At 39.6% G+C, this 19,226-nt stretch overlaps 1 protein-coding gene across 3 annotated transcripts in view; it reads left to right on the forward strand.

Annotated features, from left to right (window-relative positions):
* SPEN (spen family transcriptional repressor) overlaps window positions 1–19,226 on the forward strand; it is a 96,615-nt gene that overhangs the window by 58,508 nt on the left and 18,881 nt on the right. For 2 of the 3 annotated variants that reach the window (XM_032863505.1, XM_032863506.1), the window contains 6 exons: window positions 6,952–7,112; window positions 8,850–9,050; window positions 12,531–12,682; window positions 16,422–16,547; window positions 17,669–17,782; window positions 18,583–18,696. In XM_032863505.1, coding sequence (XP_032719396.1) covers window positions 6,952–7,112; window positions 8,850–9,050; window positions 12,531–12,682; window positions 16,422–16,547; window positions 17,669–17,782; window positions 18,583–18,696 — 868 coding nt within the window. The remainder of the gene's footprint in view (window positions 1–6,951; window positions 7,113–8,849; window positions 9,051–12,530; window positions 12,683–16,421; window positions 16,548–17,668; window positions 17,783–18,582; window positions 18,697–19,226) is intronic. The other variant, XM_032863507.1, reaches the window with a different exon arrangement.

The raw sequence follows: 19,226 nt of genomic DNA on the forward strand, positions 1-19,226 counted from the left end.
AGAGCTGTTGATCCAGGTACAGCAGGAAGTATTTGCAGTGATAACACTGTTCAGCCAGTAAGTAATCTAAAGCAGTTCTGGGGGCGTCTGGGGGGCTCAGTTGGTTAAGCTTCTGCCTTTGGCTCAGGTCATGATCCCAGGGTGCCAGGATCAAGCCCTGTGTCCGGCTCCCTGCTCAGCAGGGAGTCTGCTTCTCCCTCTGCTTCTCTGCCCACTCAGGCGCTTGTATATATGTGCTCTCTTGCTCTCAAATAGATAAATAAAATCTTTTTTAAAAAAGGGGGGTGGGGGAAGCAATTCTCTTATCTAAAACTACCCTAGCAAGAAATTGTAGGGAATTCTGTTGTGCAGCTGAGGCCTTAGCAATAGATTAAGTGACAGTTGTCAGAGTTAAGGAACATTGTTTTCCTGTGCATTAACAGAGAGAAAAGCAAAAGGCAAGAAAAGGCAAAAGGAATAAAGGTTTCATATTGGAGGTGAAGATCTTCATCCCTGATTTTGGGGGAGCTGTTTACCTCAACATGATGTCTGCTTCTGGGGAGGAACCAATTTTAGATTTTCAGCTGGTATGATACAACTTTTTTAAAACCAAAAATAGATGAGTGGCATTGTGTTATGTATGTATTTTTGCTAATCTCTTTAAAGTCTGGTTTAATTAGATAGCTAGATTCTCATAACTGCTCCTATATTCAGACTGTCACTGTAATGTGTGTGTGTGTGTGTGTTACGTGTGTGAAGAACCGGCCTCACACAGATACATAACTGAAATGAGGACCTCACAGACCCCCTGAAAGGACTTTGGGAGCACCCAGGTCCCTGAAGCCACATTTAGAGAACTCCTGCACAAAAAAGAGGGTTATCTTGAAAATTGGGACCTGTAAGAAATTGGATAGAGAGGAATTAATACCTGGTGTGGTGATAAATTCCATTTAAGAAATTACATGATTTTCCCCCGATTTAATGGAAATATGAAGACAGTGGGGCATGTTTTGAGTTGCCAAAGCCTGATGGAAAAATCTGCATTTTGCATCTTTTTTCTCTCTTCACTCAAGCTTATATAAGATGTAGAGAGAAAATTATTAGCTACCTGAAGAGAGGTGGTTGGAAAATTGTCGCTTGAGATTGTATCTGCTTTTTTTAAGATAATTTTAAATAATAAGCCTCTAATATTTTAAGGAAAACATACTTCTATCAGTTTCTGTGGCTGACAAACCCAGTTTTCAATGAGATCAGTTGTGCAAAGCTTTATGAAGAGATTATATCTGCTTTTAACAAATGGGCCCTCTTAACTTTTAATTGCAAGTTTCCTAGTTGGTCTAATTGTTCCTTTATCCTTTTATGTCATATTTTTTGTTTCTCAACTTGGTTGAGATGCTTTTCAGTCTTTCAGCTTTAAAAAACAAATATTCATCATAATCAAATGTTTACAGGGATACAGGTGTTAATGTCTATTATTGGATGCTACTCTTGTGTGAACAAATTTAGCCCTGAGTCATCTTATAAATAGTATGCCCGGTGCCTTGACATTTTCAGTGTGAGGAGTCAAATGCTCACTGTAGTTCTGTGTATAAAATGGCTGTAGGAACAGGGGTAGTTGATTATTTGACACTATAATTTGGGATGAGAGAATCCTGGCATCCTAATTTCTGTTCTCTTATTCAAAATTATTATGTAGAATTTCCTGAGCTACCACCCTTGGCGGGAGGGCCTTGTTCCTTGACCTGGCGGCCTGGGCTCTTGTAGACCATGGCAACGGTAGACCTGGAGGTGGGGAGTCTAGAGCTGTAGGTGCCTTTCCCTGTGGCCAGAGGAATGGTTCACTGATTCAGACACTTGCACTGGGAGGGGAGCTGGTCCAGTTGTGGGGTCCAGGGCATTAGGGTCCCAGCGGGGCTCAGGGAGGTGGGCTTCCCCCCAGGCTGTGGCTGCCGTGCAGAAGACAGGGAGCCCCTGCCACAGGTTCTCACCGGGCACTGACCAGTATCCTCCATGTAGTTCTGTTGGGAGGCCACCTGGTCTCCTGTACTCCTCATTGCTCAGACAATTGCATGGCAAGCTCAGGTGCCCTTTCGTACAGCTGTATGTGTATTCCTTTTTTAAATTTTTTAAAAGATTTATTAGAGAAAGAGAGTGTGAGTGGGAGGAGGGACAGAGAGAATCTTCAAGCAGACTGCCCATGGAGCCCGATGTAGGGCTTGATCTCATGACCATGAGATCATGACCTGAGCCAAAATCAAGAGTTGGATGCTTAACGGACTGAGCCACCCAGGCACGCCTATGTTTATTCCTTTTTATCTGCTTGCTAATAAATTGCCTTTTGTAACTTCTGCACTTTATTTTCCCTTTTATTAGTAAAATGTGGTTCCTATAAAATAAAGCTATTTACCATAAAAAAAGAATTGTTAAGTAACTAGTTGCTTATTATATTTTTCCATTATGGGAATTTCTATAAGATCTGCCTCTTAGGGGCGCCTGGGTGGCTCAGTGGGTTAAGCCTCTGCCTTTGGCTTGGGTCATGGTCTCAGGGTCCTGGGATTGAGCCCCACATAGGACTCTTTTCTCAGCAGGAGCCTGCTTCCCCTCTCCCTCTACCTGCCTCTCTGCCTGCTTGTGATCTCTTTCTGTCGAATAAATAAAATCTTCAAAAAAAAAAAAAAAAGATCTGCCTCTTAGTTTTCTTAGTAATCTTTTTTTAAAAATATTTATTTTTTTAAAAGATTTTATTTATTTATTTGACAGACAGAGATCACAAGTAGGCAGAGAGGCAGGCAGAGAGAGAGGAGGAAGCAGGCTCCTTGCTGAGCAGAGAGCCGGACGTGGGGCTCGATCCCAGGACCCTGGGATCATGACCTGAGCTGAAGGCAGAGGCTTTAACCCACTGAGCCACCCAGGTGCCCCTAATCTTTTTTTTTTTTTTTTAAAGATTGTATTTATTTCAGAGAGAGAGCATGAATGGGGGGAACCCAGCTCAGGGCTTGATCCTAGGACCCTTTGTTGCGTGCTTGCTCTCTCTGAAATAAATAAAATCTTGAAAAAACGTATTTTTTTCCCAAGATTTTATTTATTTGACAGAGAGAGAGATCACAAGTACGCAAAGTGGCAGGCAGATGGCGGGGGGAGAAGCAGGCTCCCGGCTGAGCAAAGAGCCCAATGCAGAGCTCAATCCCAGGACCCTGAGACCATCACCTGAGCTGAAGGCAGAGGCTTAACCCACTGAGCCACCCAAGCGCCCCTTAAAAACATTTTTAAAAATGTGGTTTTTTTCCGCAAGTTCTTTACCATTTATAACTTTTTTTTTTTTTAAAGACTTTATTTATTTATTTGACAGAGAGAGATCACAAGTAGGCAGAGAGGCAGGCAGAGAGAGAGAGAGGAAGGGGAAGCAGGCTCCCCGCTGAGCAGACAGCCTGATGCGGGGCTCGATCCCAGGACCCTGAGACCATGACCTGAGCCGATGGCAGAGGCTTAACCCACTGAGCCACCCAGGCGCCCCAACCATTTATAACTTTTAATTCATGTTAAAAATGCAATATTGATGAGACCAGGTAAATTTAAAGTTCACCTTCTTGAAACTGTTATTCGATAGACCATCATTACTACTACTTTAAGAGAATTTAGATTGGAATAGATTCTGATTAATTACTTTTGGCTTTCAGGAAACAACTATATACTGTATATCTTATCCCCCCCCCGCCCAAGAATTTATTTTCAGGGAGAGAACACGCACAAGAGAGGGGAGAGAGAGAGAATCTTATTAAGCAGGCTCTACTCCCAGTGGGGAGCCCGATGCTGTGGGGCTTGATCCCACGACCCCAAGATCATGACCTGAGCCACAATCAGCAGCTGGACTCTTAACCGACGAGGCCACCCGGGCACCCCCGTATCATATGCTTTGATGAACTGTTGTGATTCTTCAGTTTCAACCAAATTTTGAAAAAAGGAATTTTTTTTTTTTTAAAGATTTTATTTACTTATTTGACAGAGATCACAAGTAGGCAGAGAGGCAGACAGAGAGAGAGGAGGAAGCAGGCTCCCTGTGGAACAGAGAGCCCGATGTGGGGCTCGATCCCAGTACCCTGAGATCATGACCTGAGCCAAAGGCAGAGGCTTTAACCCACTGAGCCACTCAGGTGCCCCGAAAAAAGGAATTTTTAAAAATTAAAAGTCACATGGCTCTTCTGGGCACTTGGGCTTTCTGTTAGTTTAATAGGACTGAAAAGTATTTGGGGATCTGGATTTAGGCCCCCATTTTGATTTATGATCTTTAAATCTAGTATATCTGATATACTGTACTGGGAAATGCACATTGCAGTTAGGTTAGCATATGGAAATGTGAACTCAGAAGTTGAGTTATTTTATCATTTTGTAATTCATTTTTAAAACCTTTCCCCCTTTGGGGTGCCTGGGTGGCTCAGTTAAACTTTGGACTCTTGATTTTGGCTTGGGTCATGATCTCAGGGTAGTAAATCGAGCCTCATGTGGGGCTGTGTGTGTGCTCAGTGTAGAGTGTGCTTGTCCCTCTCCCTTCCCTCTCTGCCCCCCAACCCCGCAATATAAATAAATAAAAAAATAAAAAATCTTATTATTGTGGTAGTAGGGAATTCACCAAGAGTGCAGTACCATTTATAACAAATTTAATTTGTTAACTTTTTTTTTTTTTTAAGATTTTATTTATTAGAGGGAGAGTGAGCGCACAAGCTGGGGGATGTACAGAGGGAGAAGCAGACTCACTGCTGAGTGGGAACCTGACTCAAGGCTTGATTCTAGGACCCTGAGGTCTCGACCTGAACCCAAGTCAGAGGCTTAACAAATGGAGCCATCCAGGCACCACAAAATCACTGTTACTATTGATTGGTCTCCATCTCCGTGTTTTGTTTTGTTTTGTTTCTTAAGATTATTTACTTGAGAAAGAGTGGGGTGTGGGGGGGGGTGTGAGCACATGAGAGGGAGGAGAGAAGCAACTCTTCGCTGAGCAGGGAGCCCAATGGAGTGCTCATTCCCGGGACTTCCAGGATCATGACCTGAGCCAAAGGCCGTTGCTTAGCCACCCAGGTGCCCCTCACCTTTTTCACTTTCATGACACACACTTGATATGGAACTTGGTGTTAGTTGCCTCACTGATTCTTTCAGTAGCAGAAATTGTGCTCTTGCCCATATTTACTTTACCCATTGCTGCTAAGGAAGTTTGGTATTTATAATATTGGCAGTATTAGAGTAGTTTCCTTAATGGTTTTTTTGTGAGTCATTGGAATTAAGTTGATAGTCCTATAACATATTCTATACTGTAATCATATGGTGGCTTTGCCAGTAATCTTGTATTACTTGGAGGACTTAATACATATAACAAGCATTTTCCCCCTTCTGTGCTAAACATAGTTAATTTTATTAAACCCTTAATTCGAATGAACATAGTATCCTGTTCACCTAGTGCTGGTAACACTCCCTTTACTTGAGTGATATAGAAAAAAAAAATATTAAAGAGAAAACCAATGCCTAAGCATGTGTGTAGGATGCCTTGCAGTGACAATCTGTCGTCCTATCTGAAGGCTTCTATCCCAAGTTGTATTTTGTAACTCACATATGACCTTTTGGATCTTACTAGCATAGGTTTATTTCTCTATGTTTCAAGCTTCAGAGAACTCTGATAACCTTGTGACATTTTCATCTTTTGCCCTAGCATGTGAGAGCTCAATAAAAATGCTGTGTAAATTCTTAGTTACAATACCCTGTTTTCTTACAGTATTTTTTAAAAAGCAGTGGCAAATTTGCCTTAATTTGTTGAGTTGGATTTATTTATCTGGCTGTCTTAGAGATTATCTTGGCTATGAGAGCTGTTGTTTTAGCTCAAATGACAAAAACTGTCAGGTCTTCCCTCTATAATGTATCCTTAAAGTGGATTAAACCTCCTCCTCTCACAGCAGGGAGGGGACAGTGTGAAGCAAAATTTCAGAAACCTGTAAATAAATGACAGACCCTGTAAATAGCTTTTTATTAATATATTTGAGAATGGATAACAGAACAAAACCATGGCAGTCCTTGCACATCTGGTACTAAAAAGAGACTTTCCTATTATTCATGTAGTTCTTAGGCATAATAAACTTGTTTAAATATATCTCTCTCTTATGTGAACAGGTATAATAATTTCTTGTCTTTCAACCGTCTCCCCCTTCAAGGATTCTATCAAACTGAAGAGTAATAAATTCTCAATTTCATTGACTCATTTCCCACACTGCTCACAGAGAAAAGAGCCTAAATCAGCAACACTTGAGTCACTTACATAATATTTCTTCATTAGTCCTCAAATACTTAAAAGTTAAAATTACGTAGGAAATTATTTTGGATATTTTTGTTTTCCTCAAAATTGACACATCCCTGAGATGATTGTGGCAGTGGCAGCAGCAGTTGTAGTAAGAGTAACAGAGCAATGCCACTTCATTTCCTGATGGCTGTCATACTCCAAACTCCTCAAACCTGTGGGTTATTTTATTTAGTTCATGACCCTGCAAGATAGGTGCTTTTATTATTTCCATTTAATAGCTGTGGAAATTGAGGCTTAGCAAGAGGCTTAAGTCACTTGTCCGAGGATACGTGCTGTACATCTAAGTCAAAATTGGAATTGAGGTCTCTGAATCCAAAACCATTATTACCATTATTCTTTTATTATTACTGTTCAGTGACTTGCATTTATTAGTCCTACTTGATTTGGAAAAAGTTGTTCCCATTTTGCAAAGAATGAAACATTTTCTTTAGGGGGCGTGTAGTGCACTTTTGCTCCCTTAGGCTGATGTTTTCTCTGTTGGAGGGCGGGAGTGTGAAGCAGATGTGGAGAGGGGAGGGCAGCCAGAAATCCCAGAAATGTAGATGATTGCTTTTAATTTTTTCTACTTGTTGATTTTAAGAAGTTTTACATGCTGCTCATCCTCTGTTTTGTCCTCGTTTGTGCTTCTGCAGCACTGATTCCAGCAGCAGTTCAAGTGGTGACTCTCCTGCCCGATCGGTTCAGTCAACAGCCGTCCCGGCACCCACTTCCCAGCTGCTTTCATCCCTGGAAAAAGAGGAGCCCCGTAAAAGTTTCGGGATCAAAGTTCAGAATCTTCCAGTACGCTCTACAGGTAACAATTTGTACCGCTGTAGTTTGCTGTCTGCTACAACTGGGGGGAATGTGAGACTGAGCACCTTAAGTTCTATGCTGGGGTAAGCTTCCTTCTTGTGGCTCATTAATATCTAATGCCATGTGAGAAAAAGCAAGCAATGATGGTAACTTTATGACGGTGGCATGTTACTTGTACTTACTGTGTACACACATATATATGCATATATATTATTATACACATTGTACATACATATACAAAGACTGTATGGTGCATGTTCTGTAAAGAAAGCATGGTTATTTTTTTAAATATACACTGTCTAGGTTAAATATTTTGATATTAGGGGAAATTTTGATACGATGAAATTGTAGAAATACTATTTTCAATTACATTTATTATATTGTCCTGGAGTCCTATGTTCTGTGAGAAAACTTTGAACATTAAACTATGATAGGAAACCTGCTTCGAAATACTAACATTTTAAATGAGGAAAATCATGAATAATGGAAAAGTCTGGTTAAAAGCTCTACTGAAGTCTTTTTTACTCTTAATATTTTTAATTGACAATTATATGTCTACATACTGTACTGTCATTTTTTACATTAGGCATATTGAGTATGTAAACAACTGTTAGTAGATGGTCAGACCAGCAGAGACCAAACTTAGTACTTTTTAGCTAAGTGCATTTTAGTGACAACTTAAATTATTCATTAAAGCAGCCTCTAAAACCTATATAACCAGGTTTGTGAATAGAGTTGTTGAGGCACAAATGTTGGTGAACTTTTGATTTAGAATACTTAGTTGCTTAGGAGTGGATGGAAGTAAAATTTGCTTGTCTTTCTGTACAATTTTAATTTTTATAATGAAAGAAATTAACAGAAGACCCCTCTAGATGGTATGATTCATCTATAGAAAACCTTAGAGTTGTTAGCATGTTAAATGCTGCTTGCCACACAATTTTATCATTGATACGATGCTTGGAAAGCTAGAAATACAGCTTTCTTTCTCATGTCTTTAAAGTTTTATGTGTGTATGTATGTATGTATACGTGTATATAAAATTTTTATTTTGGAAGTTTTTGTTTTTGTTTTTTAAAGATTTTATTTATTTGTCAGAGAGAGAGAGGGAGAGAGCGCAAGCACAGGCAGACAGAATGGCAGGCAGAGGCAGAGGGAGAAACAGGCAGGCTCCCTGACAAGCAAGGAGCCCGATGTGGGACTCGATCCCAGGACGCTGGGATCATGACCTGAGCTGAAGGCAGCTGCTTAACCAACTGAGCCACCCAGGCGTCCTTATTTTGGAAGTTTTAAACCTAGCCAAAAGTAGTAATAGCAAAGTGAATGCCCCTTACTCCATACCCCAGATTTTAAAATAGTCACTGTCTTCCACACTTGGCTTTATCTAATGTTTCTACTTTTCTTCCTTCCTGTTTTTGTTGTGTGTGTTTTTTAAAAAGTGAATTACATTGTTTCATATCAAGTTCTTCGTTGTCTGTAGTAGGAGGGTGGTTTTTCCGCATAGCCACAATGTCATTCTTACCTAACAAATAACCAGTGATGTTTTCTGATACTCAGTTTATTTTCGCAATTGTACAGGAGGCTCTAAAATGTGATTTTAGGGTTATTTTATTTGAAAGAGAAATGTTTTAATGCTAACAAAATTTAGGTCAAAAATCAAGCTAAAGATGTCATAGCTTGCTTACTGAGTTGTAACTAAATTAGAAAAATAAGCACCTTGTTTTTTTGGGGGGGGATTTAGATACAAGCCTTAAAGATGGCCTTTTCCATGAATTTAAGAAATTTGGAAAGGTGACTTCAGTGCAGATCCATGGAGCTTCAGAAGAGAGGTATGGTCTGGTATTCTTTCGGCAGCAAGAGGACCAAGAAAAAGCACTGACTGCATCAAAAGGAAAACTTTTCTTTGGCATGCAGATTGAAGTAACAGCATGGATAGGGCCAGGTAAGAGAAAGGAGGCTAATTTTTAGTGTAATTTGTATTTCATCTTGTGAAAAGGCAGCATCTTATCCTGAATCTGGATGCTTTATTTACTGACACATTTCCAGTGACTTCTGTCTTAAAGACTGGGTACATTTGTTCAAGTTAATAAAATTATGTTTTGGTTAGGGAGGGTGAAGATCGTTCTGTTCCTGTGATGGAGAAATGCTGACTTTGAAGAGTCTGAAAGACAGTTTTAGCCCTTTGTTGAGTCCTGCCTTCCCAAAAGGATTGAGTTGATTGAGATAAGGATATTGTTCTTAGGAGAATGACATCAGAATTACCTTGAATTAGAAAACAGACGACTTGTTACACGGATTTGAGGAGCTAGTTAGACCAGTTTTATTTCTGTTATGCCCAGCACAAATTGGATCTGTTGTTCTAGTTTCCATGACCTTCCATGACCTTGAGAGATGGTGACAAAGAAAATCAGGGCTAGGTCTTAGGAGTGTGACCCATTGAGAGTTTCAAGGGGACATTTTTATTAGTTTGAACCTACCTATAAGACCTGTTGTAAGGTAGGGAAGTCTTCTGAGGCATGGCCTGGGTCAGTGTTTCTCCTGTTTGAGAACCACCTGTGGTGCTTGTTTAAAACTCACGCTCTTTCCCCCATCCCTGCTCAATGGTTCAGAATTCACATACTCAAGTCTGGGAACCCTTGACTTAAGGCAACATTGTGAGTAAATTTGTGGAGGAGTAAACAGAAATGTTTAAGTTATGTAGTCACATTATGTAACTGAGACCAATTTTTAAGACTAAGTGTTTGAGGGGCACTTGGCTGGCTCAGTCCATGGAGCGTGTGGCCCTTGATCTCAGGGATGTGAGTTCAAGCCACATGTTGGGTGTAGAACTACTTTTAAAAAGAAAGATTTTGAGTGGAATTTATAAGGTAAACATAGCTCATTCTCTTGGAATATTCATTTATTTGGCAATTAAGAGGGAAAAAATAGAATTTCCCTGAAAAGAATGTGTAAATGTTATTTGTATATATTAAAATAAGCACAGAGTTGTTAGAGGGAAGACTGCAAAATGTGCATCATTTTATAATAAACACAGGAATTCAAAGGGATTATAGGTTATGCCCTCACATTCTCTCCTTTGCCAAGTTTGAGATGTACTAACCTAAGTTATACTGAGCTGAGCACGACTCAGGAATTCTTAACACATTTAGGACAGGTCACAGTTGGCCTGAGGAATATTATTTAGAATGTCATATAATCTCTGTAGAAAGTTTTTAGAGCCATATATAATTATTAAGTAACGGGGCCCTAATTCAGGAGCATTATAATAGACTGCCCTCAGATCTCCAAGTCATGGGGCTAGCTTGACGTTTTTATTGTAAAAATGCATTTTACCTAATTAGCACCCAGGATGTAAATTGGGCTTTTAGCTTGTGCCATTGAAGATTTTGAGAAGTTTGGTTGGGTCAGGCATAGGAAAAATCAAAGGTACTTTTCCCAGATGGGAAAGCATGAAACACTTGTTGAGTGGGATATTTGAAAGCAGTTGAATAGAGTATGGAGACATGGGTGGAATTATGTTGTTGGATGGTTAAGAGAAATATTTTGTATTGAAGCATATGGAGCTGATTACTTCCTGAGGCCAAGGACCTCTTAGAGTTAAAAAGATCTAAATCCAAGAAGCCAACTTTGCAGATAGACCCTTGGTGTCTTCCTAAGGTTGTGCTCTCTCGGTCCTCTGCAGAGCATTACAGTCCTATAAACATGAAAAGAATTTTTTAAATGATATGTAGGCATTAAGACTTAAACTGATTATGATTACATATGGAAAGTGCACTTTTAAAAGAATCTTTGCTAAAATAAAATAAAAGAATCTTTGCTAAACTGAATTTCTGGTTTTGAAATGTTTACTGAGCTATTTGATAGAAATATGGATATAAATGATTGCAAATTATGCTTTATCCTTCTTATTCTGCCTTTTGGAATGTAAATCTCCAGATGTGTCTGAATTATTTTGTCTTTTCATTATTTTTCCTCCCCTGTTGAATGAAATATTCCTAAATATGTGCCCTTTGTTAGATAGTTTCAAGAAAAGCTAATTAATCTTGAAATGAGATCTCTCCCTAGGGGATATGATGGGATAAAGACAGGTACATGCGCTTTTGCAGTTTCCGGTCCACCGGACTTAGTGAAAGTACATAGTCCTTGATGAGGCCAGAAGGGTTAAGCTGAGCTATCATTAGAGCCGTGAAACTGGAATCAGGAGTGAGGTGTGTTCTGAGTTCACTCAGCAGCTCAGATCTTGAATCTTTTTAATGTCAGTGTTGTAGTTGACATCAGTAATATTCAGTACATGACCCTAAACACTTCCAGGCAGGCTGATTAGCTTTTTTGGATGGCTTTGTTTTACATTAAAAAAAGAGAGAACACGTGTTCTGTGGGCTGTATGAATGTTCTGCCCTGGGTGAAGTTTAGAAATGGAGCTTCAGAGAAAGGCTATGCTTGAATAAGACATTGAACCAGGGCTTTTGATCATAAGAAATAGAAACCTTAAGAGTCACTGAGTCTCTTCTTGTTTGTCATTGGGAACCTTGCGGTGGCAGGTTTCTAAGTGCTGCTTCAGTCCGTTTTCATACAGTTACTATTCTTGTACCTAACAATTGCTACATTTAGGCACTTGGGCTGTGTTAATTAATTAGTATGACAAATGTAAAATGCTAAATATTTTCTAAAATGTTGAAAAGTAATGAAGCTGGGCTGTTTTCAGTTGAGGTTTGTTTTTTTTTTTAAGATTTATTTTATTTATTCAGAGGGAGAGAGACAGAGACTTAGGCTCCCCGCTTAGCCTGTGGGACTCGATGTGGGGACTCAATCCCAGGACTCTGGGATCGTGACTTGAGCGGAAGGCAGACGCCCAATCATCTGAGCCACCCAGGCGTCCTTCAGTTGAGTTTTATGTGTGTTTCAGATTGTAGTTTTATACTTCCCATTGACAGCCTGCTGCATAATTTTTGGAACCTAAGATTAGGCTTAAGTAATTACTATTTTTGCTGGAATTTAAAATCTATTTCTGTGTCAGTGATTATTTTTAAAACAAATCAACTTGCAGACTGAAATTCAGTCTACTTTTCTGTTTTAAAGATCAAAGAAAGTGTTACGTCTCCCTAAGTTTTGTTGACAAGTTTCTTTAGCCTTCGGAGTTAGCAAAAGGCAGCTCTTTCTGAAGGTATATAATTTTTCAGATTGTATGGTAGTCAAGCCCAGTATTTCAGAGACGTAGCTTCTTAAGTGTAGATTTTCCCATGATATATAAATACTCATTAAAACACTTTGTCTTGGGGCACCTGGCTGGCTCAGTCAGTAGGGCATGCAACTCTTGATCTTCTGATTGTGCGTTTGAGCCTTACATTGGGTGTAGAGATTACTTGAAAAACAAACAAACAAAACTCTTCTCTTTTTACTCTGCCGCCATCCCACTTAACAGAAACGGAAAGTGAAAATGAATTTCGTCCTTTGGATGAAAGGATAGATGAATTTCACCCCAAAGCAACAAGAACCCTCTTCATTGGCAACCTTGAAAAAACCACTACTTACCATGACCTTCGCAACATCTTCCAGCGCTTTGGAGAAATTGTGGTATGTTGCTTTTTACACTAAAAACAGTTTTAGATCTTTGTCATAAAACATAAAGCAGAGTACAGAGTGTATTTGGAAAGATGATATTTAGATGGTGTAGTGAATATGTTTCTCATTTGCTCTATGTGTTTTTTACTCCTGCTAAAAGATGACCCAGCAAAACTATTTTGTGTGTGTATGTAAAACTGTGTAATAGATATTTGTCTTTATTTTGTTTACATGCATATTTTTCTGTCCATTTTTCTTATTTTTCTTTGTCCATGGGGTGCTGTTCAGTGCCATCTCTAGTCCTGTGGGTTGGAAGGAAAATAAGAGAAAATGTGTTTGTAAGAAAAAAACAGAAGCTTAGTGTGTGAGTATTGTGTTCTCACAGTGCACATCAGACTACCTTGGGGATTACTGGAACGTGGATGTCATGCCGGAAGCTCAGTTCTATTTTGAAATTTTAATTAGAATCACTTTTTATATTATGCAAGTCATTGTTAAAATTAGGAATTTGGAGGGTTTTTCTGTTCCTCATGACTCAAATCCTCGTGACTCAAGTTTTGAGTCACTTTCTAATGAAGATAGTTTGGTTACAGCTTTGTACCCTTGGGATACATATACTATTTTGTTTTGTGTTTGAAAAAGTAGGAAAATTATTTCTGTCTCCCCTAGACTTTTTCTGTATTAATAACAGCAAAGAAATTGCTGTGTAATTTTGGACTTTGGAGAGTAAAAAATGTTCTGGGTAGAGAAAACATTTGTTAATCTTTCAGGGGTGTGTGCGCGCGTGCGCATGTGTGCTGCCCGCATTCATCCTATCCACCCAGCTATCCGGCCTTATTTACACACTGATGTTGTAAGCAAAAATCTTACTTTTGTTTAGTGGTATAATCTGGAGAATAAAACACTTGTGCTTGTAGCTGATGTAAACCTCATCTTAGGGGGAGAGTAGGGGCGAGAGAGAAGTGGTTGGTAGAAAGTCAAAAAACAGAATTCTGTAAATATTCTGTACAGAATTCTGTAAATATATATTTAGAGAAACAGCAAAACATACATTTTCCTTTCTTTTTCAGTTTAAGTTCTTTTATCATATACTCTAATTCGAGCTATACTGCCTGCTGAGATGAGTGACCTGGAGTTCACCTGCCTGTGTGGGCTCCAGCTTTTTCTGTCTTTAGACAGTGATCTAGTATTTAATTTGCTGATTGGGGGGCGCCTGGGTGGCTCAGTCATTAAGCGGCTGCCTTCGACTGAGGTCATGATCCTCAGGGTCCTGGGATCAAGCCCTGCTTTGGGCTCCCTGCTCTGCGGGAAGTCTGCTTCTCCCTCTCCCACTCCCCCTGCTTCTGTTCTCTCTGTCGCTCTCTCTCTGTCAAATAAATAAATAAAATCTTAAAAAAAAATTTTCCTGATTGGCATTTATGAGTCAGTTCATAATTGGGTTTTGGTTTTGGTTTTGTTTTTTTTTTTAAGATTTTATTTATTTATTTGACAGAGATCACAAGTAGGCAGGGAGGCAGGCAGAAAGAGAGAGGAAGGGAAGCAAGCTCCCTCCTGAGCAGGGAGCCCGATGCAGGTCTCCATCCAAGGACCCTGGGATCATGATCTTAGCTGAAGGCAGAGGCTTTAACCCACTGCTGAGCCACCCAGGCGCCCTGAGTCAGTTCATAATTGATAAAAACTTTCAGACCTGCTTTGGAGTGTGGCTGCTACTTTGTATTTTGGGGCAGTATAAGAAGTTGTATTTGGACACAGATAAATTTTCATTGACAGGGTTGCTGAAAATGGAGTGATTATTGTGTTTTAAGAGCCATGCTTCTCAATAAGGTGGCCACGTCAGCATTCTGTTTGAAAACCACATCTCGTCATGTTTGCAGTTGCTCACGAGAGTAGCTATTTTAATGACACACAGACTTTGGGGAAATGGTCTGCTGCTTATCGATAACAGATTATGCTACAGCTAGAAGAACCTATGTGGTGATTCAACCCACCAGTATTCGTTGGAGACCATTTCTCTTAAATGGAGTTAATCCTGGGTTTTTATTTTCTACATTATGGTGAAAATCAGCTTCTGCTTACCATTACTTAAGTAGAACTATTTTGAATATAAATTACTGCTTTAAAAAAAAAAAGATTTTATTTGTTTATTTGACAGAGAGAGAGAGACAGCAAGAGAGGGAACACAAGCAGGGGGAGTGGGAGAGGGAGAAACCAGTTCCCCGCTGAGCAGGGAGCCCCATGTGGGGTTTGATCCCAGGACTCTGGGATCATGACCTGAGCCGAAGGCAGATGCTTTAACACCTGAGCCACTCAGGTGCCCCTAAATTACTGATTTTTTTTTTTTTTTTAAAGACTCCTCTAACAGCTCTTTAAATGCATTATTCATTTTGTTCTATTTCAGCTTTTGATTATTGGCTTATGACCCCTAAAAGGCTTAGATCATCGCAATACTTTAGATTGTGATTTACGGAATACTTTAGATAGTCACCATATGGGTCATTATTGTTCTTAAGTATAAGTTTTGCCTCTCTGGACCACTTTCATGTTGTAAGTAAGCCAAATTTTTATACCACCTTGTCTGTGTAGGCAGGACCAGAGCCATCAGATGTCAGTACAGGTTTCAAGCATTCTAAAGAGATGGGGCTAGGGGCACCTGGCTGGCTCATTGAAAAAGCATGGGGCTCTTGATCTTAGGGTTGTGAGTTTGAGCCCCATGTTGAGAATAGAGATCACTTAAAAATAAACAAACTTAAATAAAGAGATGGGGTTATGCCTTTATAGAGTGCTTCTTTAATCTAGGGATGGTGTTCAGTAACATCTTCACAAAATAGTTCAGGTATTTATGTATTGATTGATTTTGGATGTGAGAGGTCCTTGCCATACATATCAGTCACCAGGCTTGGGATGCTTAGATACACTGGTGGGATGAGTCTTCTAATTTAGGATTGCGAATTTTAATCACTTTTTGAAAACTTGATTTCTTTACCATTCTTACTCTTCTCAGGTATTATATTTTAAATGGCCTGCCCCTAGTAAGTATTTTAGATTATTGCAGAAGGGAATTACAGTTGACCCTTGAATAGCATGGGTTTTAACTGCTTGGATCCACTTATATGTGGACTTTTTTCCTTATGATTTTCTTAATAACGTTCTCTTCAGCTTACTTTAAGAGTACAGTAATCATATATACAAAATATGTGTTAATTGTGTTATCTGCAAGGCATCTGGTCAACAGTAGGCCGCGAGTAGTTAAGTTTTGGGGGAGTCAGTAGTTGTAGGTGGATTTTCAGCTGCCTTGGGGGTTGGCACCTAGGTATCCCCCACAACACCCCACTACCCCATTGTTGTTTAAGGGTCAACTTATATTTCTTAGGTTTTTATTAAATAGGCTGCCTTTTCTTTATTACTCTTCTCTGTGTTTTCCAGTTTTAGTATATGTACTGGTAAGTCAAGCACAAATTTTTCTTTATTCATAAATGTCTCCTGACACAGGTACTGTGGATTTTAAATTTAGAGTTTGCAGTTTCTCTTCTGCAAAGAGCTTCACATAGGAAGGTTTTCATGTTGTGACTAAAGAATGCTATGCGTGTAGTCTTGGCTATTCACAGTTGCTTTACGATGTATAGTTTTAACTAAGAAAATGATTTTGGGGAATATGACTGTTTGGAGAAATATGCACTTCATCTGGGTTTGGGTTATTCTGATTTTTTTCTGTTGGCATGTCACTAAGAGTGGTGCTTATTGGCTTTTTCAGGATATTGATATTAAGAAAGTAAATGGAGTTCCTCAGTATGCGTTCTTGCAATACTGTGATATTGCCAGCGTTTGTAAGGCTATTAAGAAGATGGATGGGGAGTACCTTGGAAATAATCGCCTCAAGGTAAAGGACTTTGCATAAGTTATTATGCTGTTAGGATTTATGATTTAGAGGTTTTTTGTTTGTATGATTATTTAAAATTGCAGTATAGCTAGATAACCATAAAGGTGATACATTGCTTTGCATCCTCATCATCTTATACTGTAAACTGAATTAGGCGCATCTGGGTGGCTCAGTGGTTGGGCATCTACCTTTGGCTCGGGTCGTGATCTTGGTGTCCTGGCATTGAGCCCCACATTGGGGCTCCCTGCTCAGTGGGGAACCTGCTTCTCCCTCTGCCACTCCCCCTGCTTGTGTTCCCCTCTCTCGCTGTGTCTCTTTCTGTCAAATAAATGAAATCTTTAAAAAATAAAAATAAACTGAAAATTAATACTTGCTGGGGTGCCTGCCTGGCTCAGTCTATAGAGCATGTGACTCTTGTTTGATTTCAGGATTGTAAATTCAGGTCCCATGATGGGTGTTAGAGATTACTTAAAAAATAGAATCTTGGGGCACCTGAGTGGCACAGTAGGTTTTGAGTGTCTGACTCCTGGTTTCTGCTCAGGTCATGATCTCACGGTTGTGAGATCCAGCCCCAAGTAGGGCTCTGTTAGCATGGAGTCTGCTTGAGACTCCCTCTCCTCCTGCCCCCTGGCCCCAAAGAAATAAATAAATCTTTTTTTAAAAAAATTATTTATTTATTTGAGAGAGAGAGAGAGAGCGAGCACAAGCTGGGGGCACGGAGAGGGAGAAGCAGGCTCCCCGCTGAGCAGGAATCCAGATAGGAGGCTCCATTCCTGGACCCTGGGATCATGACGTGAGCTGAAGGCAGATGCTTAACTGACTGAGCCACCCAGGTGCCCCATAAATAAATAAATCTTTAAAAAAAAAAAATAAATAAAATTGGGGGTGGGTGGGCAGAAAGCCAAGTGCCTGGAGTCCATAAATTAAAATCTGGTGAATTAATGCTTGCTCAGCCTGGCAGAATTAGTTTTATATAAATTTCTATTTTGATTTTAACCAGATGGTTGCCCTTTGGGATGATCGTCTATAAGATTCCTACAGAAGGCAGGTTTTTTTTCTTAGAGTTCTGTAGTTGAATAATTGGTGATTTTACTAATAGAAATTTCACTTCTCCTATCCAGCTGGGTTTTGGAAAAAGCATGCCTACAAACTGTGTGTGGTTAGACGGGCTTTCTTCAAACGTGTCGGATCAGTATTTAACACGACATTTCTGCCGATATGGGCCTGTGGTAAAGGTAGGTGGGAGGTTTTGGTATTGGTGTCTGACTCCCTGTTCTCGGTATTCTGTCAGCCCAAAGTTTTAGTGTTGACATTTTCTTTTCTTTAGTAACTCATAACTTGTCATAGAAGGACAACTGTATCTATTAGCTTAACATGAGGAAGGATTTTGGAAAACTATTTTTAACTGGCCAAGATGATTAATTTTTGATACTAATTTGCATAATACTGGTAAATAGAATGTTTCTTAGGGGTTTTTATAATTTTATCCCATTAAAATTAGTCTAATTCACACTAATAAGTAATTAGACTTCATTTGAAAAAAAAACGAAGATGACTTTAAAGGGGCAGTCATACAACAGAATACACACATCTAACTGCTGTTGGTAATGTACGTACCTGCGCCCAGCAGGAGGGTCTCTGGACCCCATTCCAGTACGTGAAAGGAGAGCTTTGAACTCCTTGGGAGCAGATTCACACTGTGGTGGGCATGGCTCATAATGTCATCATGTCATAATTTCTTTCGGTGTAGCTTTCGTTGTTCAGAGAAACGCACCGTAAAGACGGCTAGCGTAAATAAAACATCCAGCTTTAAGTTAAGAATTCTACTTATAACCAGAAATCACTGAAATTTATTATTTATTTTATTTTATAAATGTATTATTATAATTTATTCTTCTAGAATAAACAATATATAAATATGTTTTTTCTTGGCAGTGTCCTTGAGACTTAAGATTTTCTTGGGATTGACACTGAGTCTAGTGGATGAGGCTCTTACTTGCTTTTTGTTTTGCCTTTTTTTTTTTGTTTTTTATAGGTGGTGTTTGACCGCTTAAAAGGCATGGCTCTGGTTCTCTACAATGAAATTGAATATGCACAAGCAGCTGTAAAAGAGACCAAGGGGCGGAAGATTGGTGGGAATAAAATTAAGGTGTGCAGAGTGACTTTCAGCAGCATCACACTGAGATCCCACCCTCTTACTAATGCATTGTGTAGTTGCCCGGCAGGGCCAGGGGTTTACAGGATATGCACTGTATGTCCTATTTTTAAAGGGACTATTACTATTTGTATACTTGGCTCCTTGAGGGCACAGGGTCATTAGCCACAGCATTTTCCCTGAAAATCATGTCATTCAAGCACATGTGCTTCTTTACACCTCAGGTTCTTGGTGCAGGCTGGCCCACATTCACCCGTGGGTATCTGCACACCCGGGAGCTCGAAGTGTCACTCATTCCAGCTTCTTGAATGATCCTTTCTTCCTCTCCTCTTCTCCTCTCCTAAAGAGTGGGTAACCACTGAGCAGTCGATCTTTTGTCTGCTGTTTTGTTTAAAAACCTCTGTTCACGATAACTGGAAGGAGTTTATGCACTTAATACCTATAATGGTTAAATTGGAACGAGTCTTTTGAAATGAGGTCTTCATAGAGGATGGGTACTGTGGGCTTAAGTGACTAAGGCCCAG

The sequence above is a fragment of the Lontra canadensis genome, unplaced genomic scaffold (assembly GCF_010015895.1).
Source record: "Lontra canadensis isolate GAN:19392208 unplaced genomic scaffold, GSC_riverotter_1.0 scaffold25, whole genome shotgun sequence".
NCBI classification, from domain to species: domain Eukaryota; kingdom Metazoa; phylum Chordata; class Mammalia; order Carnivora; family Mustelidae; genus Lontra; species Lontra canadensis.